Here is a 27,342-nt window from a genome sequence, read left to right on the forward strand (position 1 = left end):
AAGTTGCCTTTAAAAATTAAGAGCTATTCACAGCACACTGCACTAGAAGTCTACACTGTCTGGAGCACTGTCAGTACACCTCATAGCGACACACTCTCAATACACAACAAATTACTTCTCATAAAAGCAGTGTATTAAAAAATTCTGTTGAAATTTACCATTAAAAAATTTCCCATTATGCTTCCATTTTTTCCCCAATTAGAATTTTGGGGAAAGCCACCCTGATCTCTAAGACTGGTAGGCTTTGCCCAACATACTGTATGACATTCAATCCTTGTACTCCTGCATGTTTTTGTAGAAGGTGATCTGAATACCTCCAGTGCAGGGACTATTTTCTACATAAATGTCTGCCATACAGGATTGAGTTAGCTCCTTTCTAAGACCTGCCCGGCAGACCTTCACCACAAAACATAATGTAGAAAAACTTTCTAATGGAAAATAGGATTCATTGACTATATGGAAGAATTAAAATGCAGCTGTGTTCTTAACATCTAACGCACAAGAAACTAGGTAGCTATATACTAGAATACTGAAATGTAGTTTTCTTCTCCCAAACTTTTCAATGCTTAGCTTGCCAGACACTGTCTTTCCACTAATATCTTGTGTTTTATCTTTTATTTCCCACAGACTCAGCATGCCTTTCAGAACCCTTGCAACTGATTTGTTTTTCGAAAGCTAGTTTTTCACAGATTCTGATCACAAACTCATTCAAAAGTGTAGTCAAGCATAGTGAGTTCAACATTTCGCTTACTTTTTTTTTTCTGGTCTAACTTCAGGATATAAAGCACTCCTCTAAATATTGCCCACCACCTCCATATCCATGGCTATCAACATTTTATGTTAGCACCCACGATCAGACCTTTTCACAGGTCTCACATTTAAATATACTCACATTTTCAATCCCTTCCAAGCTAGATTTCAGTGGCAAACCATCAAAATATGTTCAGTCAGTATACTAATACAGAAAACTTCCTCTAAAATTGTCAATATGGATCTCAAATTTTAAATCCTTTAAGTTCCGTGTTGACTTTTTTAATACAGATTTAACTCCCATTTCGGAGCAGCAACCTCTGTGGTTTCCTTAATAGTCTGTACTAAACAGTTAACACAGCCTATATTCAAGAAACTCATAAAAAACAAAAACCAGAAAAGGAGTTCTTTGTCACTGACCTGCATGTCCCACATGCAAATACTGGTACCAATGAAGACATACAACTGCCACGTCTTCAAGTAGACTCCACACCATTGTAATAATTAGAGATACAGTGGGCTTTTTTCCCTCCTCCCAAAAAGCGAAAGGGACCATCGCAATCACATTTTCAAGGAAAGGACAAAAAAGAAAAGAAAAAGGAAATGGAAGGTAGGAATAAGAGAGAACAGGAAGTCACCCAACTGACTCAGCACTATGTCTAATCTCCCACTACCCAGTTACTGTAAATTCAGGGAAGAACAGGCTAATCCAACCACAACTGAAGATTAACTTAGCGTTGCCAGACCTGTGTGCCCTATTCCCAAATGAGAATAAATTCTCATCAGCAGTTTTATATTTCTGAGTTTGAAATTTAAATCAACCTTAAAAGTATCATGGAGACAACAGTGGCCCTAATGAAGGGCTGCCTCAGTTTTAATAGTTTTTAATAGTTCTAAAATAAATAATAGCAATAATAATTTTAAAATCATCCTGAAATTTTTGTTTTGTTAGTTAATGCAACAGTAGTAGATATTTTGCTCATTTATTAAAAAACATATGAATGTTGTTTTTTACACAATTAAGAATTACTGATATTTTCTGGGGCAACTGCGCCAGTTGTGTAATGTAAGTCTACTGCACAAAACTTAACTAAATTGAGGAACAATTATTTCAGCATACAAAGTAGTTTGGGCACACAGATAAATGATTCTGCTGAAAAACAATTTCCTTCACAAATTGCAGTTGAATGTTTTTGTTTGTTTTACAGTGAGTTCTGAAATGATCTGGGGATGAAAAGCATGAAACTTTTCCCCCACCCCCCCCCTTTTTGGGCTATGAGCAAACAAAAAATGCAAGGAGATGAGGTCAGCTACTCCTAAAGCCTTGAAGAAAAAAAGGCAGCAGAATATCTACACAGAAAAGTAACAGAATATCTCACTGAAGACAGTTCCTGTATTAAGCACATTTAACATCTGCTTGTTATTCAATCTGGTATATTTAAACCAATTTTAATGAAATTGTTAGAAAATGCTGTATTTAATAAAATTATTCTTGTGATGTGGGTAGGGCTTTGTTTTTTGAAAATGGAAATCTGGTTAAACTCACAATTTGCCAATCTAGTTCAATATATTTTAGTGAACAACTCTAAAGGACAATTATTACATTGCATACTGTACAATGTATTACATTTTGCACACAGTATTTTTCATACTCTAGCACTAGTTTTATATTCATTATATAAATCAATTCATTATTAAAACTATTCTGCTATCAGAAAAAACAAACATTTGGTGCCTTTTTTTTTTTTTTTTTTTAATAGTCTAATGCTTTCCTTCTTTCTAAGAGAAGGAATCTAAATAAAACCTGAGCTACCTAACTAAATATAGCCGGAATTAAAAGTATCATCTTTCACGACCTTATCAATATAGCTGTCTTAAAAGTCATTAGAAGTAACCTGACGAACACATATCATTAAACAAATGCAGTAATTTCAAAATATTGTTTTCACAACACTCTGGAAGAAATTCAAAGGTGAAGGAAAGTTCTAATGTAATCATTGGCATCTAAATTTGGTGATATGAACTGTGCCATGTAAGAGTATGGAAGAAGACAGGCAGAAAAAAAGAGACTACCCTTCAGTTCTTACTATTTAAGTGCTCTGAATAGTATGTCAGTTATATACCCAAAGCAGACTGAATGGCACACAAGAAACTGGGACTGCTTTACAGAAAGGCAAGCTATGATTTTCTACAGAGGGATTCCTCAACCAACAAGTATAAAAAGAAAAACCTTCAGAAATTAAACCTCTAGATGGCAAGCACCTAAAGCAAGTGTTTGAAAACAGCTACAAATCAATAACTTTGCAAGGGTAGTAGTAAGCTGGTACATTTCAAAGCATGTAATAATAAAATTCAAGAAGAACTTGGGATAACACCTCATGATCACAGTGAAAACTATGAACAGATTAAGAATCCCGTTACTTCCACTTATCTTGTGAAGCTGGATAAAACTGATCAGAACTCCAAATGAATCTCCAAACATCATTTTGAAATTACATTAAAACAATCTATTATATTAATATTATCACATTTTGAGATTACTACACTCTTAAATAACATAACAGAAATAAAAACAAAGTTTACCAAAATCAGCTGGGTACCTAAACCTTCAACATCTAATAAACAACATATTAAAAAAGAAATAAACAGAAATCATGAGATGTGCATTAGTGGTTAAATGAATCCAGTGGGAAAAAAAAATTAAGAAGGAAAGAGGTAGGCTTAACTTAGGAAGGGATAGGGACAACAACCAAACTTACTTCCTGTTCATGAGATGTCTGATTAATGAATGCATGCTTTGTGAAATTCATCTCTTTAACGTCTATCTTCCTAACAACATCATATACTTTTCTGACCTTGAACACCTGACTTCTTGGAGTTTTATTTCCATTGTAGCCCATGTCATTTCCATTACTGGGAGAGGATGGGCCAATGCGAAAGACATGGCAAAATATCCTCACGATCCTTAAGAGACTCTTCATTTGAGCTTCATAATTACTTGACAAGCTGGGGGAAAAAATGGAATATTTAAGTTTCTTTTCCTAGATGAAACAATTTAGTATATTAAGGAGTAAGCAATCTAATGGTAGTGTCTGACACACATGCTGAAAAAAAACCCTAAGCTTTAAACCCTAGTGAACTTTAACTTTCATTTCCTCCACCAGCCCCAAAAGCCAAATATAAGCATTATAATTTTACTAATAAGTACTTATAATTTTAACTAGAAGTGAAATAAGAACAGCAAATTACAGATCTTGCAAAAATACTTCACTTGTTTTTACACACATGTACGCTTCTTATGAACCTCTGGTAAGAAATTCAACTTACCACAGTAAAGATCTCAACATATGAAACAAATTGGGATATCCAGATGAAAATGTTTTTCAATCCAGAAAAGATAGCATCCGATGGTAAAGGTGTATTGACTCATCAGATATGCCTGCCATCCTCACCAAGCTATTATCCTAAAAGCCCATTAACTACCTCAATCAGACAAGGGATCAGGATGGTAAAGATGTCACTATTTCTACATCATCTAAAAGATACCACACAAAAGCACCACTATGTTATTTTTTTAATCCAATAAATATATTAAAAGATTTATGTCTTCTTAACTGAACTGGCCAACGCTGAACTCTGTACCAATACAGTGTAGAATGAGATACGCATGAGTTCATGCACAAGCAGAACATTCTCCACCAAATTCAACTTGGTTTCTTTCCTTAAATCCCAAGTAGTAAGAATTCTTCTGTCTTGAACATGTAACAAAAACCGCAAGAATTAAAACTTTTGCTACTGAACTCTACTCACTTATATTTATAAGTAAGCACATATTTGTTCTATCCTTAAAGTACTTGCAACTTAAAAGCATGCTTTCTAACTATAAGATCAGTATACATCAGAAAACTGACACCTTAGAGGATACTGTAAACCTCCGATGAAATTAATAATCTGTTAATTCACAAATCTGAAAAATAGCTAGTTGTAACGTCACAGTACCTTTATCGTGACCTCACTCTCCCTGTGGCATGGTAAAAGCAAAAGATCTATTCGTTTTCAGCACTACATTTTAACGACTGCCAGTGAGGTGTTAATTTTAAAAAGCCATATACTAAGAATTTTACCAAACTGATACACAAAGTATGACTTTCTTGTCACAATCTAGACTTTAACCAGAGAAGTTTTCAGTAAATTGAGATAAGAAAGGAATACAAAGAGTAAACAGAGTAAGAATAAACAGTAGAAATGTTAAGTTTTTAACCAGGTAAAGAAAACCCCCTGACTAGCAGGCTATAATTATATTACCAGAAGCTCTGGTCACAGCCACAAATTAACATTTATAAAATCTTTGCTTATATACCAAAAGAATCTAGGAATACCAGAAGCTAACTTCAATATTGGAAGAAAACATTTCAATTGATGTTTATCATCCCTCAGCAGCAGTGTTTTCCCGGTGAAATTACAATTTAAATCTCCCAGTCTCCAGGAAGAGGACCCACAAGTATACGAAAACCTTAAAGTGCTTTTAATAGTTTACTTAAGCTTTTACTAGCATGTTTGTAAACATTCAGCTAGGCCCAATCTACACCAGCAAGACCAAATCATGTCACACTACAATTATTTCTTGGAAAAGAGGAATTATGCAATGGAGGTAATGCTAACTGAACAGGCTCCTTGCTGGCATTCAAGGCAGAAGTCCTCAGGCAGAAGCTTGGTGGCACTCCTGGCTACCTGCTAGAAGCATTACAAAAAACAACTTTAGACACTTTTGAACTAAACAGCAAACAAACCCAACAGCAATGGGCTGCGACTTAGCACCCAGGAAACTAACAGTGATGATACTAGTTCAGCCATTCAGGAGTATCATTATTGGATGTTTTCATGTACAGGGTGCATTTTACATGCTATTTGTTGGAAGGAGGAGAAAGAGGAAAGAGGCCCAAGCTCAGAGTTCACCAAGTACTACCTTCATCCTAATTACATTAATGATAAAGCAACTAAGAAATACTTAGTTGAAGTAGAGATTGAAACCTGTAACAGGGAACAGAACTGGAGAGAACGCAGTTTTTGTGAAACTGCATCTTGTAATAGAAAAAGAAAATAATTCCATTTCCTTTGTGACATATTACAAAGTACCAAAGAGAAGTGAGCCAGTAAGAGCCCACAGGACGCTCTAAGTACAGGCATCTCTGGAAATGCCTGCTCATCCAATGCAATGCAAAGCTTCCAACTTGTCTTCAGCTCCGCTAGTCAACCCACATGCAGCAGTACAAGAGTACATACTGGCTCAAATTCAGAGACAGTACATGCACATAGATAATGTTTCTACAGCCATACTGAGGCAGCATTGCTCAATAGAAAGGAGCAATAATAAACAGTAATAAATCAAACCTAAACACAGTTTAATTTATCTCTGAAGATACTGAAATAGAAACAAACAGTCTCACATGATCTAATCCAGCTACCACGGCTTCTGATAATGTCCCCATAAAAAGCTAGTGTGAAACCCTTTACTGGAGAATGGTTTTACACTTTATCACAGTTTATTTGTGGGAGATATGTTGGCTTTAATGAAGTCTGGAGACAAAAGGTATGTGTTACAAGTTAAGCTGATTACATACTGAAGCCCAACAACAGCTGAAGTTCTTAAAAAAAGTTATCTTTGCAGCAGCAAAAATTACATTAATATGTCTATGCACTTTAACCCCAGACATTTGAGGGGTTTAAGTCTTTTCTGCTCATTCACTGATGCGAACACCCATCAGAACAAGATTGTCATTAATGGTGTCATGAACTTCCTAGCATTGTCTAGGAGTTCTAACCTCCTATCTACAAGCTCCATCCAAATTTAACAAGACTGACAGGGAAGAAAAGGCAAAAAAAAAAAAGCACCTAGAACTAAGAATGTATTATATAGTCTCCATCTAACTGATGGGCTCCTCGTGCCCCAGCCCCAGTTGAAAATAAGCATTTAAAGTCTTATTCCTCTACAACCTATGCTGCCAGGACTCTCTGGTTCCAGAACTCTCTTAAACCTCTCTTTTCCAAAAAGCCATCCAGAACATATTAGTGAGGAACTTCCACTCATGCTTTCCAGCTCTTGACCTCTTTCAGTGAAGATTTTCATAGAATGGTTTGGGTTGGAAGGGACCTTTAAGATTATCTAGTTGAAACCCCCCCGCCGTAGGCAGGGACACCTTCCACTAGACCAGGTTGCCCAAAGCCCCATCCAACCTGGCCTTGAACACTGCCAGGGATGGGGCAGCCACAACCTTTCTGGGCAACCTGTTCCAGTGCCTCACCACCCTCACAGGGAAGAGTTTCTTCCATATATCTGATCTAAATCTACCTTCTTTCAGTTTAAAGCCATTACCCCTTGTCCTATCACTACAGGCCCTTGTAAAACTCCCTCTCTGGCTTTCTTGTAGGCCCCCTTTAGGTACTGGAAGGCTGCTGCAAGGTCTCCCTGGAGCCTTCTCTTCTTCAGGCTAAACAAGCCCAACCCTCTCAGCCTGTCTTCATAGGAGAGGTGCTCCAGCCCTCTGATCATCTTTGTGGCCCTCCTCTGGACTCGCTCCAACAGGTCAATGGACTCCTTATGTTGGGGCCCCCAGAGCTGAACGCAGTACTCCAAGTGGGATCTCACAACAGCAGAGTAGAGGGGAAGAATCACCTCCTTTGACCTGCTGGTCACACTTCTTTCGATGCGGCCCAGGTTATGGTTGGCCTTCTGGGCTGCAAACGCACGTTGTCGGGTCATGTTGAGCTTTGCTTAGCTTAAAGCATAAAGGTTAGAGCAAATTCCGCTAGCTTTTGAAAACAATAAAACATTACTGGTGTTCCAACAGATTACAGATTAGGCATTTTGCACTAACCCCCTCAGATTCCACAAAAACTAGGAAAGCATACTAGGAAAATATGCTTGCCTATTTTACGTGTTTCTCCAAGTAACTGTTTCTTGCCCTGCTGAGACAGCACACTGGTAGATGATATTTTTGGTCTCATATATATTAGTAGCCACAGAAGGCAATCACAGCCAGCAAACAGGAGACAAGTGTCTGAAGTAACAAAACTCTCCTCAAACATACTAAGAAAGCATGCAGAAAACTAAAGATGTGGAAGAGAAGAAAAAAGGAGAGGAGAAAAAAAAAAAGCAATGATTGATAGTTGGCTAAAAAGCTTCCCTTCCTAGAGCTGACATAGCCAAACTAACCAAAAAAAAAATACCCTTCTCTGCAACTCAAGCTTCTAGGCGCCAGTAGCTATACAAGGACACCAACTTTCTCTCCTGAAGTCCTCATGAAGACAGCGATCTAAACAAGCACTGTCATACAGAATCAGATTTGAGATCCACCTACTCCAGCATGTGCCCAGCATCAGATAGTTCATATTATCAAAACTGTTAAGTGGCACTAACTACCAGATAGCTTATCAACCTACTTATGGTGGTCTCACACTTACCTAAGCAGTTTGTGACCATTTGTTGTAGCAACTTCAGCAAGACTTGTTAGGATTTTAAGATACTGGCTTTCACTCTGCTGAGACAAGTGTTCCAGAACTTGCCGCAACTGGTACATGAAAACAAAAGAAATTGCATAGTGTCATGGAGCATCGGATCAACTTTTAATTTAGAACATTATCACCCAAGCATTAATACCTAGAAATATTAATGTACATCTATATTGTCCAATGTCTAATCTAACCTCAGTTAACACTTCATTGTAATTTACAAAGATTACTGAAAAGGTATACATTCTAGCATCAATGTATGTACTACAGGATATATAACATAGAACGCTATGAATACTGAATGCTTAACCATGTATTATTAATTCATAAGAACAACTTATTTTCATCTGAAAAATTAGTGGGATACACTTTCAACTTCTGAAAGCTACGAGCGTATTTTGAGTTGCATAATTTACCTGTCTCCCCAGTTCACTCAGTTTATGACACAGTGTCAACAAACCTTGGATCCTAGAGTTTGCTCTCGCCACCTTCATTTTTGCTCAAGATACTGAATATCCTTCCTTGGATAAGAAGTCATACCCTGCTAATCAACAATTGTTATGATTACCCTCTTCTCAAAATTGTCCTTTTTCTTACTAATACCATCACTTGGCTCACAAAGACTAGATGTTGCAAATGCCCAGACAGTGCCCTGACTTCAACTCCTTTGTTCTACACTTTTCGCTAGCCTAGACATCTTTTTGCAGATAAACTAACTCTTCAGTGGCACTGCTCTTCATGCATTCCTATCGTAACTTCATTTACTCCCTCATCTCTCTTTCAGAAAGTTCACTAATCCTTCTCACCTTCTCCTGTAGAAAGGTGGAAAGAAAGGAATCTCATAAAGGTCATCTAGTCCAACACTGCCCCAAGCAAGGAGTACTTGTGTCTGTGATCCAAACTGGCTTGCCCAATTTGCCTGCCTGTTTTCAGATGTCTTCCTCTCTGGAAGCCCTGCAGCTTCACTAACTGATCTCTTAATACTTCACTGTCCTCGACTATGTGAAAGTTTTTCCTCAAGGTTCAGTTGAATATCTAACTACAAATGGCTAAGGCAATATCTTTCTCCCTGCAGTCTGTTGATAGTTTTCCCAGTTTGTCAAGAACATTTAAATATGTGAGTCCTGACTTCTAACATACACCCAGTCTATTCATGTCACCACTTTCAGATAATAAGAACTGGTCAATATCCAAGACTCTGGGCAGAACAGCTCAGACTTGGCCAAAGAAAACCACACTTAACATATGCTTCCATTTTGGCAATGAAGTATAACTATACCAGGTACTTTCTAATGTATTTTGCATAGCTTCTCATTCAGATCTTGTTTTTGCACACACCTCCACCTTTACTCAGGCAGACAAAACATTTTTCTCACCACCTTCACTTCTACAATATACCATAATATGCTTTGCCATCTACCTTTATCTAGGAAGTCTTATTTTATTCCGTGGTTTTAGTACTCTGTTTTATTTGAAATCACCTACATCACCTCCCCATGCTTCTAACATATACTTTGAGAATTCTCACCTCTCTTGTCATTTTATGTTCTAAAACTCAACCCTGTCTCAGAAATTTAAACACTGTTTCTATACAGACTTATAAATTCTCAAGCCTTGTAGTGGAAGCAATGGGATTACAGAGAACAATAAAAACTTCAAAAATCTAGCAAACCAAATTCAATGAAGTGGCAGTCAATACCTTACTAAATCTATTCTTCTTTTTTTTTTAATTTACAGTCTGTAAAATTGTTTGCAGTTATTTTCAAGCAAACAATACATTAAAAACCTATAGCTAGCTAGATTTGGAAGGGGAAAAAAGCACCCCATGCTTCCTTCCCCCTACACAATCAAGAAACAAAAATTCTTTTCTGTGCTTTAGATTGCACTACCCCACAATAATAAAAGAAACAAGGTATAGAAAAACCACTGAAAAAGGAACAGAATAGTTTCACCTACAGCAATAATAACCAAATGAAATTGTGGCTGCAGTCTTTACACTCTAATTGTACAAGGCAACTTCATACAGATGAGTGCTCATACTCCAAATGTTAAAGTCCATTCTAGATGATTCAAGCCTTGAGACACATCCTAAAACAGGTATCTGCAGATAACCACTAAATGAAGGAAAATAGGCCCCATTACACAAAGTAATTGTATATACAGAATGCTCTACCAGCACCTTTGTATTGAAGCTTGCAACAAGTCTGCTCTTTCAATTCTTACACTATCTAGATCACTTTGCCAAATACATAAAGTTAGAACACTAAATTAAAATAGATCCTACATTTAATCCCAAATTCTTGTGTTTAAAACACTGTACATTTTCTGTGGGGGAAAGAAAAATACATCTCAATTACTGTGGCACTGACAGTCAACTGTTGGTAATAACTTCTAAGCAGGACACTCGCATTAAGCAATCAGATCTCCACAACGCAGACAACTATAAAACATGTAATACTGTATTACCATGTTTTCCCGTAGATCTTCATTCTGCGTCATTTGAATTATTGTCTGGAAAAGTCGAGGATGGTATTGTATTAAGACTTCACAAGTCTCTCCATAACCACCCTAAAAAGCAATAGTTCAAAAAACATTTTAATTAAAAGAAACATTAGAATTAGTGTTTATAACATTATAGGCATTAAAACCTACTGAGGATTACAAATTTTTTTTTTTTTAAATGCTGCATGGAGAAATCCAATCCTAAAATACACTGAAATTCAATAACATATCAAAGTTAGGTATCACAAAACTTTTGGAAGATGATAGAATCAAATTCTCTCAGTGTATCAGCTCACATGTATCTGCTCCATTCTGTTTTTTGAAACAATTCCCTACTTAGAAAGCCAAAGTTGCATTTGAATTAACACTTCACCTAACAATTTACCAGAGATTAAAAACAGTGCAATATTTAGCTTCTCTTCCCGTTGCTGATGGATGACACACGTCTACCTAATTACACCCAGAATCTAATCCTTCAAAATAAATATTTTCCTAAAGGTTCATAGAGCACAAATCTGTCTTGTTAAAGGAAGAAATAGGATAAACCCATGAAAGGGTTATTTAACTTTAAAATCAATACACAAGTATGATTCCACTTGTGCCTGAGATCAACAGCTGAGACTAACTTCACAACCTTTTGAGCAAAAGGTTTTTTGGAAACAACATAACTTGAATTTGTGGTTTATTTGTAACAACTCTTATTTAACACAGTTGCATTTTTAAGCAGGCACCTAACACCTGAACATACATCAAATTCTACACTGGAGAGATGACCATGTAATGTATTGAATGCTGCAACTTCAGAGCCTCCTTCTCTTTGCATGACAGTTTATAACTCGCTTCAGTGACAGCAGATTCGTTTAATTGTTCCTGGTGCCAAGAAATTAAGTATTAAAATTAAAACCACACAGAATCTGCAAGAATTAATGGAATTCAGCTCTTCAAAATCAAGGTAATACCATGTTGGCAAAAAGTATATGAATTTGTAATTTCAGTCTTCTAAAAACACTTATCTACTCTGAACAGCAGACCTGTAAGTAAAGAGTAAACCCCTTGATGTAAGAGGAAAGAAAATATTTTGTTTCTTCCTTTTTTTTATTTAGTATCATGAACTTGTAAACTAGATGATCTTGAACACAGTAAGATCATCACTACAAAACAGCAAACACCAGGTGTCACTACTCATACCTAAAAAAAGTTGACAGAATTTTGATGTATAAAGTGGTGCCCCAGGGATTGTAAAACTGGAGACTGAAGCAGACATTTGAAACACTAATCATAAAAAACTAATAGTACCATTAAGTACACACTAGTATACTGTCTTACAGGTCTGTGGCTGCAGAAAGCCTCAACACTGACTAGACTTCACGTGGTTTTATGGTAATGGTAAATCATTTTGCCATAATAAAGAAAAAAAAACATCTGACTCGAAGCTTCACAGTTGAGTCAGTAGTGAGACAGTATAGTGATCTGGCACTTCTGAGCGACCAGAGTTGAGGACTTAATATATAAGGGTTCCTTATACCCAAAAAGAAATGCTGTAAGTAACCTAACTTGATCAAGACCTTCCACAGATAGTCTATGAAATAAATTTTTCAGAGTTAAACATTCCAAAAATATCCCACAGGTACTGGAGACAGCAGTCTATACCATATGCACATAGCTACTTCAACTGCAGGTCTTAGGCACCTGAGGAGTCTTCAGAAATTAAATAACTTGAGATTAAAACAAACTGCTAGTACAGCAAAAAATTTGAACATTTCAGCTTTAACCTGCCAAACTAATGACATGCACCAAGATAATGTGATGTCCACTAAGTGCAGTGACTATTTTTTTTAGCATCCAGTTCACAGTTTTCTAGTCTGCTGATTACTAGCAAAGGTTCAAAAGCTTCCATTCATTCATTCATTGTTATTTACACACTGACCTTAAACTGATCCTACAGAAAAATGTGTAAGTGCTCACAAATCAAGAAAAGACACGCTAGCAAGCAGTACAAACAATATTTGGTATCAAACAAGAAAGACTGTGTTTTGGCACAGTAGTTGAAAATGCTTAAGACTTTTGTTCCTCATACAGATAGAGTATTTGGAATGCCTTTGAAAAAGTAAGTCAGCACCATGTAAGTTTTGGTTGTTTTTATTAGTAATATCTCTTCAAGAGAAAAGAAAATCTATTAATTGAGATTAAAAAAAACCAACACAACACTCCTTTCTGCATGCCTTTACCTCTTACTTGTTAACAGTTAAACACCTAAACAGAGTCTATCACCATTACACCAGGGATTCCCAAACTTTCTAGTCAAATGGAGTTCTGTAAACTCTTTGTTTCTCATCAGTGCCAATCTTGCAAAGTCTTTAAAGATGTTATAGACTTTTAAAAGGGTACAAATTGGGAACCTGCCTGTAGGATCAATTTAATGGCAAAAAAAAAATTTTTGCATTTCTGTTTCACCAAAGGACTACCATCTTTCAAAGGCCTTAAAAATAAAAAAAGATAACACTGATCAGGTGACACTGTAGTAAGTGATAGAAGTTCACAGAAAAAAAGTGTGGCTAACTCAATACCTGTACACAGAGATCCAGTGGAGTAATACCATTTTTGTCCGGTAAATATTTGGCTCCTCTCATCAAAAGAATTTGTGCAGTGTCTCTCTGACCATGGCTATTCAAAATAAGAGAAGAAAGAGAGTTAATAGAGCACTTATGCTCTACTATGAGTGATAAATCTGACTTTATTGCATCTAACAAACAAAACCAACATAAGCCAAGAGAAAACAAATAGTTATGGCACGAAACTAAGCAGAAACACAGGATTGAAGATAATGCCACTTATATTCTTCTACTACCTTTCAAGGCCACTGCAGAAGTACAGTGCAAAGTTAGGTACGGCCCATTTATCAAGCCAGAGTCACCTTCATCATTCGGAAATTATTCATCTTAGCCTAGCCTCATAAATACATATGAGCGGCATTTCCTGCAAAGAAAGAGCTCTTTCTCAATTCACACCCTAATTTACTTCACAGATAAAGTTTTCTTCACCGAGTTCTTTGGTCACTCCTCCCAGATTCGGGGGAAAAAAATAACGTAGTTGTGCTTTAACCATCAGTAAAACATTAGTAAGATTTTATTTTTTTTTAATTGATAAAACAACTTTTTTTGCACAAGAGTTCAATACATCACTCTTGGCTCTAATTTCTTTTAACCAATACATGTGAATGTCTTGCCTAGCCTTTAAATGTGAACAGTGATGTGTTTTACTTTTCCACTTAGAGTCTATTTATATGTTGGATAGGACACTTATGTTTCCTTGAGTCAAGAATTTCACAAATAATTATTCCAACAGGCCATCATTGCCTAGAAAAAAAATAAGACCAAAAATTATCTATATCCCTCAACACCTACAGCATACACTTTCCAAAACCCCTTCTTATGAAGAAAATGAGAAATTGGGTACCAGTGGTTAGATGTTAACCTCATTAAAAACACACTGAAAAACTAGTTGACTATTGCTCTCACCAATATTTAGTGCATATACTGACAAGTGTAGTACAGAAGTATTTGACCTTGAAGTGAAAGACCGATACAAAAGACATAGCAACTAAGGTTATGGATACAAAGTTTTTCAATGAAGTTTTAGATCACAAGCTAGTTTGCAGTGCACCCTTCACACAAAAGTATATGAATATTTGCTGTCCTGGAACTCACCATGGCTGCCTACACTAACTGTTCAGGAAGGACACAGGAAAAGTGACAACAGCTGAGGGGCAAGAGGCAGCTTCACTGGTCTCTGAATAGTTCTCAGTTCCTTCCAGCCCAGGAAACCAACAGGTTAATCTAATACACCAGACTTTGCCCCAGTGCAAACAAACATTCAGAGTCTGCTACCAGATCTCAGAAAGAAGCTAAGACTAATGGCCTACTTGAAGCACCTCTTCACTGTAATTCTCTAGACTAAGTGCCCAACCCAACACCTTGAAAAAACAGGGGTTTCAGTCAGACTTTGATCACCAATACCCTTTCTCCAGCCATCACCAGCCACTGCTACCACATCCTGCTCTCCCTGACATCAGGGACCTGTAACCTTTCTTCCCTGGTGGCAGCACCACCAATTGGCACTTCTGACAAGGAGACATTGGCTTCTGCTATGCACCCTGTTCATTCTACCCTGCCAGCTGCTCCAACTGTTAATTTCTAAAAGAACATCATCACTGTACTTGCAACACATGCCCTTCTCATGGAAAAACTCCAAGCCAAGGCAAGTTGCTTACTTCTTTTAAAGTGGATGCCAATACCAGTCCCTAAATCAAGCAGCAAGGCATTCAATTAGCTAGCAGCTATTTATTCTCCACTTCCCTTCTTCTCAACTGCCAAGAGTCAGCATACACTAGCTCCAGAGACCAGGGCTCCCCACAACATAACTCTTGGCAGGCCACCAGGTCAGTCCATTTCTCCTTTTGTTTATATTAGCATTTAATCATAAGTTAACTATTTAACCTGTAACCAAAGCACAGGGATTATAAAATTGTAAATGTTCTAGTAAATAGCAAAAACACTCCAATTAAAACAAAAGGTCATTTATCATATGTGATTAGTTTTGAAATAAAACTAAACTGTGAAGAAAACAGCACTGATCAAAGCAACAATACAAATTTAATTCAACATTCTAACTTTAAGGCATATATGCACATTTCATGTATACTGTAATACCATAACGTACATTAAAGAATAGTCAAGCTTGCCTTATAAAAGGCTGCCTTTTTAGTTTACTCAAAATAATCTAAGTTGATAGATCTCATTTTTTCAGAAAAAAGTTCAGCAGTCATTGATTTATGACTCATGCTAGAACATGCATGCCTACATGTTTAACATGCTGGTTAAAAAGAGGTATATATAAGCCTGTGGTACTAAGATAAGTATTTAGATGAGACACCAAACTACATTCAAACATGGGGCAAGATTAAACACCAGTCAGCTTTTATGTTCCTTAAATTTTGTGCTTTCTGATCATTGTTGTTGCAGAAGGCAGAAAAAAAAAATAGATTTCACTTTTAGCACAGTATTCAAAAGTTAAGAATATATAACCTGCAAGCAAAATAGAGTGGAGTTGCCCCTGACACATTCGGCCTGTTTATATCCGCACCGCTGTCTAGCAAACACTGCACCGTCTAGAACAGAAGAAAATACCAGCATTAGAAAAACAGCAACAAAAAAGCCTATTGGCTTGCAACTATTTAGCGTCATGCACGTCTAATTACACTGAAGGATTTAATTTTCAGTAATGAATCTCAAGTTCAAAATCCTAAACACTATATGGAAAATCATGGCTGTCAGAACCCATAAAGCTTCCTTTGAACTTCCCATTTTAATAACCACGCCTTTTATTGAACTTCAGCTAATCCCAAAGACCCCTGGAACTACAAGCCATTTAAAAAGGAAAATGACACTTTTTAAAGAAGTAAACCTCAAGTTAGTGATAGCCATAAACAGTCTTATCACAAGCTGAAGTTTTAAACACACACTAGAATAGAAGAAATAAGCAAATTCTAAAATATGAAAGCATTGAGCAGACTCTCAAACAACTTTTGCTATATTGCAGTCACATAAAGTAGGTAAGTCTATAGATAACAGTTTGTCAATGATAACAGAAAGGATCTGGGTAGAAAGATAGGGGTTTTTTGAACAGTAAATAGTCCTGGAGACGATCTGTATGACTCTACATGGCTGTAAAGCATTTCAAGCAAAGCATCCAGACCTGTACTCTGAGAGTAAACAGTCAGCCACAATGCAAGGCCAGGCCTAAAAATTATTCACACAGATCCATAGAAGAGTCTATGTGAACTTGTTTACTTCCAATGTTAAATATCTAACTGACCCAACTCCGTTCATTTTTTATTCACAGTAAATTAAGATCCTTTCAGATTTCAAAAGTACATAATAGCTAGTACAATTATGAAGCAAACAGTCTAAAAAGGAAGAACATTTTCAAATGTTTAACATTATATCAAAACCTGCAATCAACAATGCAATAATAGTACTACAGAACAGCTGAATAGTATACAGTAAGTCACTTAAACTCCCATAAACACTGAGATCAATCATCTCCACAAGAATAAATTAATTGTTCCCATGGAATTGTATGCAGTCAATACTAAAGACAAACAGAGTTCTTCACACTTCTAACCATTATCATGCACATGACTAGCCTGAAGTTTACAAAAAACCCACACGCAACAACATTGAGGCATTACCCAATTCTTCATAAATCCAATGTGTTAATAAAACTTAGAAACTTACTGTCTTGTGTCCATTTTGACAAGCTACGTGAAGGGCTGTCTGTCCCATTGCATCTTCAACATCTACATTACTGACATGCTGAACAAGATCATGAAGCAATTCTGTTCGTCCATTGACAGCCAACCAATGAATCTAAGTACAAAATGATGATATGTTTCCTTTAGCAATGATATTTCATAAATATGGTTTAAAACCTGACTGTAGTATTGTCAACGTTTTTACAACAAGAAGCGTTGAACAATACTATCACATGCTTAGGTACTTCAATCATATCTTTTGATTCTTAAGGGCACTGGACACACAGCAGTTTTGTTTATTTACTTCTAAGATGGCAGAAGCTTAAGAAATGAGAATCTTCAAATTCTTCATTCATTTTAAGAGCACCATGATAATCAGTAGAACTTACTGCAGTCAAACCTTCATTATTACAAATGTTGACATCTGCACTGTATTCCAGCAGCTTGCTCATACATTTCTTCTGGCTATAAACAAAAGAATACATTAAAACCCAGCCAGGGAAAATCATTTACAAAACCCAAGTATCTTAGAGCTCCACTCACTCTAATTCATCATTGTACAAACCACAGTGGGTAGTTTTACTTCATAAGGAGTATGGTACTGAGCATGTAAAAAGGGAAGTGATCATCAGTAACACCAGACACTCACACAGAGCAAGGGTAGCATATGACAGCACAGGGCTAAAAACATAGTTGTTTAGCTGAATGTTTTTGTGGAAAGTGTATAAGTACTTAACCACTGCTCTAACAGCTTCAGCTCAGCATGAACTACACTCTCAAGACAAGAAGCTAGAGTTCAACTAATGAAAATCCATGAAGTTCATCATCATCTCTGCACTTCAGTGAACACATTTACAGTACACTACTGAATCATTATTTAATGAGACACCCATTGTAACACTATGTAAATCTTTGGCAAGCACAAGAACTGCCTTAATGAAAGTAGGAGTGTTTCTCCTGCTTCATATTTCGTTTGGTCTTTTAACACTCTAATGCTCCAGGTGCTTTACTCTTAAGAGTTTATTCATACTTTTCCTTTTTATTTGGTATGTCTCACACCTTCTTATGCCTCCTTTCCACATAACTGTCTCCTGTGTGTATTTCTGCATTTGATCATGTATCACTTGGCTGCTTCTTAATCCCTGCTCCTACAAATACTCCTCCCACATACCTAAAAGCCACTAAACACTACCTCCTCCTCATTTGAAGTACCAGCCATGATACAATTCAGTTACTGTAACACATACGTACTCTAAAAAGAAAAAGACAGCATTACCACTATCAGCTGCGCGTTTCCACATACTACAATTCAAGAAATAAGACCTTAAAAGATCTTAAAAAGGGACTTGCTCACTGTTTCGGGTTTTGGGTTGTTTTTTTGGTTTTGTTTTGCCCCTCCCCTCCTAATATTGTGCAGGCGAACTTTGTGTTCCTTTCCTTGTAGTAAGAATTTCCTCGGAGACACTATCTGAGAAAAATCTGAAATCTCTGAACCCTTCCAAACCCTCCAGTGTCCTCCAGTGTCTTAGAAATCTTTTCTTACTTAGGTAACTGGAAGGTGAATGCATCCCTTGTTCGATCACTGTTGTAAGAATCATTAGGCTCCTGCTTAACAGAAGACACTAAAATGACTGGCAATGAAATTGGCACTTCAGACATAACTTCTTATTTATAAAAAATTATTTTCTGAATATGCAAATTATGAACTTTAACCTCCACATTACCTGTGAGCCACCCATATTTTCAAAAGTGAAAACCAAAGTATTACGTTTGAACTTTGCAAAAATATTACAGAACATGTCAGCTCAAGTGCATTACGCACAAAACCTTTTTAAGAGTTTTAAAAACTTTTTCTTACCCATTCCTTGCTGCTAAATGGAGAGGTGTGCATCCTGAAATATCCTGATAGTTTGGATTTGCTCCTTTTTTTAATAATAGAACAAGGCATTCAACTGAACCACAGCTAAGAACAAAATAAGGAAGGGAAAAACTGTAACAAGAATATTTACAAACCAAATCTACATTGACATAAAGACAACAGCAACACTATGTACAGATTACATTCAGTAGAAAAATCTTTACACTAAACCATATTTTACCCCCTCATAGTTCAAGTTACACAAAGCTAAAGACACTCAAATACAGTGAGAACTGACTGATCATAACTTGTATTAATGAATAGATGCTAGCCTCCTATATGATTTTAGTGACTTTTAAACCCAACAGTAAACCTTTAAGACTGCCAGTTGTTTAAAATGTAAACTGTTTAAAATGTTTTTTCTTACTATTTCCTCTCATGTCCCTCATCTTTTATCTATTCACAGGACTGAATTTTCCATTAAATAACAATTCCAATGTATTTTTTTTTGTTGTTACGCTTCAGTGTCTGGAACTTACATTTAAAAGTTTAAATATCAGAAAAATTCCAAAACTCATACAAATCTTTCTTTGCTATTTGTTTTGAACCTGTAACTCCTTTTTACTTTTCATAATACAGCAGCTCTTCAGGATAATCAATGTCACCAAGAACACAGAAACTTTGCATTATATGTTTATTTTACCCCTGAACTCTTCCAGGGGAAGAGCCAATTGGGAGCATAAACATATAGTGTTCTTGTATCCATCACAACCAGCTTATCCATTGTTATTAGTCTTCCCAATGACAGAACCACTACACAACCCAAAGAAACTGAAGTCTAGCTGTACAATAAGTTGAAAAAACAGCATCTTGATGACCTCTTAATGACCCAACAACTAGCCAAGATAAAAGAGAATCCAGAAACTAAGTGTAACACAATTTCTTGGGGTTTATGATCAATAAATACAGCTTTTCAAAGATACTTCCAAAATGTATGCTAAAAATTTGCTTGCATTTTTTTCTTTAAGTACTTAAGTAAACTTTACATAAGCAGCATATAATTCCAAGATGGAATGTTTGGGAAACAGATATTTCTGAAACATTCTACTTAGAAAGCTGGAAGTTCTACCTTTATTGTACCCAAATACCTGCTATTTACATGCAATACTACTACTATTTCTTTTATTTTTACTTTTTTTTTTTAACAGTTTAAACGTAAGAACTTTCAAGATATTTAAAAGGGACCCAAATATAGAGCACTCATTCATTAGTTTAAAGTTTAGTTTCCTGAAAGGCCATTTCAAAAACTAGCTGGCTCATTTCTATTAAGGTTATGTTAATCTGGATGTTTCTTGGGAATATTGATTTATCGCCATTGAAGAGCTACATAAATAACAATCTAGGTCACGGATTTGAAATTTGCACTTCAGTCTTTTATCTAGGATACAAAAAAATCATTAGAAGTGAGTGGCCAAGTTATAGTCACATGAAGTACTTTGGAACAGCTGCTTCCCACTGAACATCCAACTACTTCCCACTGTTTTAGAATACTTTAAAACCAAGCAGCACCTGCAGACAATCTACAAAGGCAAGAGTAACCCAGCTATACAAGATACACATAATGGCTACATTTCTTCACAGAAAGGAAAAAAAGTATCAACCAAGACTTCCTTCACTAGAATTTGGAAAGCCATTTGATACCAGGTGCAAAACCTGTCCTCTCCATGAGGCAGGCACATTGCTAAAAGAACAAACAAAATACAAAAAGGAAGTGTAAAAACAAAACATTAACTGGTACTACAGAGTTTTCCAGCTTACATTGGTGCCTTAGATTTGTGGTAATACTTTCATTGTTAACTTCTCGACTGGACTCAAGTAAGTCTTACTTTGCTGCAATATGAAGCAAACTTCTCTTCACACGTCCAAATGCATAATTCACATCAAATTTTGAATTTGATAGCAGCTCTGAGACAGACCTTCAAACAGAAATATAATTCTAATTAAAAAATAGCTCACAATATCCAAGCAAAGTATATACTGTAAGTGGTACACAAGTATTCTATTTCTTACTTGATCACAATTTCTTTTCTCTCCAACTGATTTCTGAACAAGAGACCCAACAGCTTTCAAGCATTTGCATATTAACAGTACTTTTACTCTTTCTCTTCTTACCTGTACATAAAAAATGAACTGCTGACACTATGCAACTGTTTCAGATGTAAACTAGTAAGAATTAGACAAGATGGCCAAATCCCTTCTTTACAAATATGGAAAAAAGCATAGTAATAGCTTTGGTTTCAAAACTTTAAATTCCCATTTTCCTCCTTATGTCAACACAGACACCCTAACCAGATATCCAGCAGCTTTCCCAAACACAGGCAAAGTTCAGAAGGATGACTGGTATGTGAAATCATCATGATGAAGTAGAAGGACACATGATATGCCAATAGGATAAGAAATTTATATAGGACCCTTCTAGTCCTAATGAATTAGTAAAGATAAAATATTAGTGAAGATAAAATATTTCAAAATAGGGAAAACCACAAGTGAACTAGTGATTTCAACCTCCAGTAATGAGCTGATCACCTAATTTAAAGCTCTTGCACACAATCTCAACAAGGTACTACATAGCAGAACAAATGTTTATCCTGATTAGATAAACAGTTTACAGTTTAGTAAGAGTTACTACCTGCTTGCCTACAAAACTCATCAGAAGGTAGCACCACTTAGCTGGCGCTATACAGCCCCCAGGTCCCAACCACTCTGGGGACAAATGGGTAAGAGAAACAGCTGCTCATCTGAGGAATCCCAGAAGTATCAATCTCATCATCCAACTCTTACACCATGTATCGATCTCATTGTCCAACTCTTATACCATGTCTTTCTGGGACATCTAATGAGACTAAGAGCTTCTATGTCGTCAATAAATACACAGAGCTACAACCCAGTTACAAAACAATGCTTTTGTTCTTATCCTATGACAAATTTCTCTATGTTCATCAACAGAATAAATCCCAGCTCCAGTCTATGGCATAAAACAAAACAGGTTTCTGAGGTGGGAATATGCTGGGATGCACACAGTCAGTGACTAACTTCAGCTACAGAAGATATCTCAGCAGTTCAGCAGCAGAACTCCCGAGAATGCTCTAGCAGCTACAACTCTAGCAAACACGCTGGGTTTTTTTTTTTTGGGGGGCGGGGGGGAGAAAAAAAAAGAAGAAAAAAGAGAGAGAGAGATTTAAAGAAGCTCTCACCTGTGCTGGTCAGCCATAACCATCGGCATTAGAGTATAGACAGCAGTTTCATTATCTGTGAAGAAATTAAATTACTCCATTATCATAAAGAAATCTTTTATGTAAAATAAATTCATCTAGCAACAGTGATTTACATTTTAAAGTGTCCATTGTTCAATAGGTCATTCTTTTTACGCAGGTTATACATACCTGAAGTTTCATTATGAAGAAAAAGCCACCATACTTAGAAGAGGTAGTTAACAGGACTGCAGTACATGAAATTTCAATGTGGCTTTTTTCTTTTACAAAGTAATAATCACAGAATTTTCAATGGAGCATTAATTTCTTTAAATTGACAATTCTGTTAATTAAGTCAAAATATTTAAGAAATGTGCATTAACAACAAAAAAAACCACCTTATTTTAAAAAGAAGGAAGTTTCCTGTGTTCCAGGGTGATTTCCATAGTCCTGATACCTATGAGTTTGTAAAAGTGATTTCTTTAAACTAAGTTACTCCACAACCACTCATTTTTGTCTCTAAACTTGAATACCTGAATGCAATAAATTTCATTTTAATTCCTAGTCAGTTTCATATTCCACATCTGAAGGCAATGAAAAAAGGCCAGAACACAAAGATCCAAGTCAATGGTGGGAACAGACTGACATTCAACTATACAGTCCCTGTCAGTACTAGTGCTGCATGTACCAGCACACCGTATGGGTATAACGTGCCTGTTTGGTCACTTACAGACTTTCTGGAGTAAAATATTATTTTTAAAGGATGAATTTGACAAAACTTAAAAGGCTTTAATGTATAATAATCACTAATATTAATGTACAATAATTATTATTAATTATTATTGATGTATAATGATTATATTTTCTAGTTTAAAGCAAATTACCCATTGTTGGGAGTACAATCTCTACAGACTCTTCACATACACACCAGCTTATGACAGAAGGAACTACACTTTCTGAGACCCAGGTATATGGTTCCAAGATATGAAAATATAGGACTGTTCTCGTAAAACATATTTTGAACTCTTTCCTCACCATCTTAATTGATCCAAATACCAAAGTTACAAAGCAATCAGAATAAGAAGAATTAAAACAGTCCCAAACAAGTATAGCTCCTCATATCTTTCACATACCATGCTTCTATATATTCACTACTTTCACTAGATAGGCAAGCTGACATTTACCAATTATTAAACAAAGAAGTCTTCAAGAGTTATCAACTGGAGTCAGAGAAACACTTATCATGCTGCAGCTATGCTATTCGTTATTATTATTCTACAGTGGTCCAAGATTAGTGCTGCTACCCACTATTTGAAGCAGCCTGTCTGTAGCTAACAAAAGAAAGAAGCAATGCTAATCTATTATTACCTTTGAACACCGAAAAGACATAACTCATGTTCAAATTCAAATCACTAATTCTGTTATTTACAAAAATTTTTTAAAAATCTATGTTGCTTACAACGAACGCGTGGCAGAAGAGACACATGCCTCTCAAAACACCAAATGATGTTTCAAAGCTGCAGAGAGTCATTCTAACCATCACTAAGTTCAAGAGTTTGAATGGTCTATAAATTGTTCATTATGGCACAGCTCTGTGGGCATCAAATAACTCCATCTCCAACATGCACCACTAGAATGACTGCTGGGGCAGGAGGAGCAAGCTGGGAGGGAGGCAACACATGCAGAGGGAGAGTCCTGGAAATAAAATTAAATAGATGCTAGATAAAGATAAATTGTGGAAAAGATTTGATCACTTTTTAAAAATGTATCCATGATTAGCTCCCAGTATATACAAATGAAAAAAAAATTTCCTGCTTAAGCTCTTGTTCCACAGATCTCTTGGCAGGAAGGCAAAGCTCTCCAACTGAAACAAAAAAACAGAACTTGAGAAAGCCAACTAAATCTAAGCATGACATCCTTTACGTCTTTCCACACTCATGTCCTATTAAAGGGAAGAGACCAAAAAAAACTATATTGCAAGTATAGTGATCTAGAAAAAGACAATAGTTAAATGTAAGTGTAGCTGGACCACCAAAGGTGTTTATGGTATAGTTACAAAACTAAGCCCTTTGCTATTCTATTAACAGAATCTACAATGTGGAGCATATGCAGATTTTCCCAGAGTTTGTCCGTACAGAAATAATTAAAAAGGTGTGGAACTAAGGAGCATTTGTGCCTATTTTTGGTAAATATTATCCCTATTCATAAACAAACTCCTATTGATTTGAAATAAAAGTACAAGACACCTGGGAAAGAAAAAGCATTATATGCCTCATGCACTCACATAACTTATTTGTTATCTAACTCGCTTGCATTTCAAGTCATGAATATCCAAAGACAAAAAAAAGCACCCAAAATGCCAAGTCAGAGCCAAAGAGCGTAAAACCTACAGCTTTGGGCTGCAAAACTTAGTTTTCATGCACTGAGCCTTAACAGTATAATCCAGAAATTTGTGTCAAGCTCTTAAGTTCCCAGAAAACACCTGATGAAGCATACTTCAGAAGAGTGATGAAAAAACTAATACTATTTCCTGCTGGCAAGGTCAGCTTAGTGTATTCACTGGCATTGGACTCGGGTATTAATGCTTGCTTTAAAAAAAAAAAAAAAAAAAAAAAAATCACTTAAGATTCATCATCTAGAATCCTGCCTGCCCTGAAAAGATACACTTATTGGTTTATTTTGTAAGAGATATTGGCTTGAATCTGGCAGAGATCACAATCTTAAAGAAGTGTCAGCACCATCCATATAATACCCTAATGGCTACAGCACATGCAAAGGAAGTTAAATACCTGGATTTAGTACCTTCTTCAGCATAAGGAAGTTCAAACATACATGTCCATTTCCTAAGAGAATACTATGACTCTTCATTTAAGGGTGGAGAGGTAAACTATGTATCTTTCAAATTAAAGCTATTCAAACGCATGTGGGAGGGAAAAAAAAAAATCACAATTCAAGATGTCAGACACAGCACACAGGAAGCACACAGCACACACTAGACTGGTGGTGGTATTTTCTAAGCTGGTCCTGCCAGTACATGTTTGGAGCAAAACACTACAACCCAAACCTGCTTCTCAAGAAGAGTTTGGGCAGGCCTGCATGAACCTAGGAAACACCAAGGTCAAGAAAGAAGACATGAGCTAAGATGCACCCAGAGTTAGATGGCCATTGAAAGGAAGTTTTCTTGGAATGTAATTTGAGAGTTCAGAGCCTGAAGTCCATTTACCTCCTTATTTCAGTCCAGCTATGATTTGCTTCATGTAATTCTTAGAGAATACATAGGATTGACATTCCTTCTCCACTACAGGGCAAAAGTAGTACTTGTTCCAGAGGTCACAGGGCTCGCACTTGCACTACCACAGACATAATTACCTCTGAAATGTAAGATAATAATGCCCAAGATGGGAAGAAAACAGCTGAACTCAAATTCGGAATGAATTTGCCTACACTAGTACTGCAGTAAATTTAAAGCAGCTCCAACTGGCATAGGTTGTGCTAAGCATTACTCATGTTACCATCATCAATTAGTTAAACTGGTGCTACTACATTATTTCTGTAAGTCTGAGCTTACATTAACAGTATTAAGTCAGTTTTCGCTGCTGTCATTCGAGGGCTTACAAGCAGCAGCAAAATCCATCTGAAACTTGTCTGTCAATTTGTGAAACTTATGAGCAACTGCACTGACAGACATCAAAACCATTGATGGGTGACAATAAGGAAAAGTTGTAGCAGCTCAGTGTAGGAGGAAGTCCATATGTAACAGCCAGGAAGTCCAAACAGAGAGTGCATAGAGAAAACAGAATATTACTCCCTTTCCTCCACCACCGGAGATGAAAGCTGGCAGACAGACAGCCAAAGATTCGTCCATAAAAATAAACCCTGAAGAGAGTACAATAACAGCACAGGACTCACAAAAACAGAAACTTTTGCATATCCAAAAGCTTTTGCAGAGGTAGTCCTCCCAAAAGCTGGACATGGCTGGACCACTAAACTACTTGCCATAAGAGCCTGAAGCTGTGTTTTCAAATCCATCCCAATATTGGGTGGCTGCAAAAAAATCAGGCTGTGACCAGGGACAGTGACTTACAACATGTTTTCAAACAAAATTCAGCAATATTAAGAAAAAAAAAAAAAAAGCAAAGACTTGTCATCACTAGTGTGCCATCGACGAAGCACCTAACGAAGGATTTAAATAAAACCGGATAGAGAGGGTCCAGCACCCCAGACCACCTGCTCGCCCGGGCCCAGGGGCGGCAGCAGCCGGCAGGGGCACCCCCCGCCCTGTGACAGACACCGGCGTCCTCCGGCGGCGAGACACCGGGGAAAGGGCGAGGGCGGGGAAGCCGTTGCTGCTGTTGTTATCACCGTTACAAATAAAAAAAAAGCCCCTGGGAGGCGGAGGGAGGGAGGGAGCCGGTTTCCATTTCCCGAGTCGCCTCGCCGGGAGGGGGGAACCACGCAACGGCCCGCGGCTCAGCTCACCCCCGCCGGGCCGGGATGACCGGGCCGGGCCGGGCCGGGGAGGCCGCCGCGGCCCCGGGACGGACCGCCGGGCCACCGCCCCGCCACCCCTCTCCTACCGTCCGGCAGCTCCACCGTGCGGGCGCGGCGCAGGGACCTCGTCAGCCGGTTGAGCTGCTCCATGGCTCTCTCCATCCTCGGGGCGCCCACCCTGGAGCCGCTGACCCCCCCACTGCCGCCTCTCCCCTCAGCCCATGGCGGCGGCGGCGCGAAGGCTCCCCGGGCCGCCGCCGGCCCCGACCCACTGCGCATGCGCAGAGGCCGGCGGCTGCGCGCATGCGCGGGGGGGGGGGCGGTCTCCGGCGGGAGCGGGAGTCGCGCGGGGGGCTTAGGCCGCGCTGTTCAGCTTAGTTTTTTCCTGGGGGACAAAAGAAAGGGGGTTAGGAGGATAAATTTTCAAAAACCTGTGGTATAGGGACATTTAAACTTCTGTTTGTTACAGTTTTTGGAAAAAAAAAAAGAAGACTGCCTTTTGGAATCGCCTCCCCTGAGTGGTCCTGTCAGTGTTGCCTTGAGGCCTTCGTTTCCTGGGCCTACGAGCTAGGGGCCGTAATGGCGCCTGGCAAATGCAGCTGAGCAGGATGGGGCAGCTCTGCTGTCATCCCTGGCCTGAAATTGCAGCCAGGCTGCAGCGTTGATGA

The 27,342-nt window shown here is 37.5% G+C and overlaps 1 protein-coding gene across 10 annotated transcripts in view; it reads right to left on the bottom strand.

Moving 5' to 3' along the window:
- HACE1 (HECT domain and ankyrin repeat containing E3 ubiquitin protein ligase 1) overlaps nt 1–26,929 on the bottom strand; it is a 52,769-nt gene extending 25,840 nt beyond the window's left edge. For 6 of the 10 annotated variants that reach the window (XM_075046685.1, XM_075046682.1, XM_075046684.1 and 3 more), the window contains exons 1-11: nt 26,761–26,929; nt 22,187–22,241; nt 20,819–20,908; nt 18,933–19,037; nt 17,464–17,539; nt 17,058–17,189; nt 15,846–15,928; nt 13,329–13,425; nt 10,726–10,827; nt 8,212–8,318; nt 3,510–3,756 (exon numbers count right to left, since the gene is read on the bottom strand). In XM_075046685.1, the coding sequence (XP_074902786.1) occupies nt 3,510–3,756; nt 8,212–8,318; nt 10,726–10,827; nt 13,329–13,425; nt 15,846–15,928; nt 17,058–17,189; nt 17,464–17,539; nt 18,933–19,037; nt 20,819–20,908; nt 22,187–22,241; nt 26,761–26,836 (1,170 nt within the window). In that variant the 5' untranslated portion in view covers nt 26,837–26,929. Of the gene's footprint in view, nt 1–1,170; nt 1,283–3,509; nt 3,757–8,211; nt 8,319–10,725; nt 10,828–13,328; nt 13,426–15,845; nt 15,929–17,057; nt 17,190–17,463; nt 17,540–18,932; nt 19,038–20,750; nt 20,909–22,186; nt 22,242–23,642; nt 23,830–26,760 lie in introns of those variants that run through there. The other 4 variants (XM_075046679.1, XM_075046681.1, XM_075046686.1 and 1 more) reach the window with 4 other exon arrangements.
- Nucleotides 26,930–27,342: the final 413 nt, after the last annotated feature.

This window comes from Buteo buteo, chromosome 15, assembly GCF_964188355.1.
Source record: "Buteo buteo chromosome 15, bButBut1.hap1.1, whole genome shotgun sequence".
NCBI lineage: Eukaryota > Metazoa > Chordata > Aves > Accipitriformes > Accipitridae > Buteo > Buteo buteo.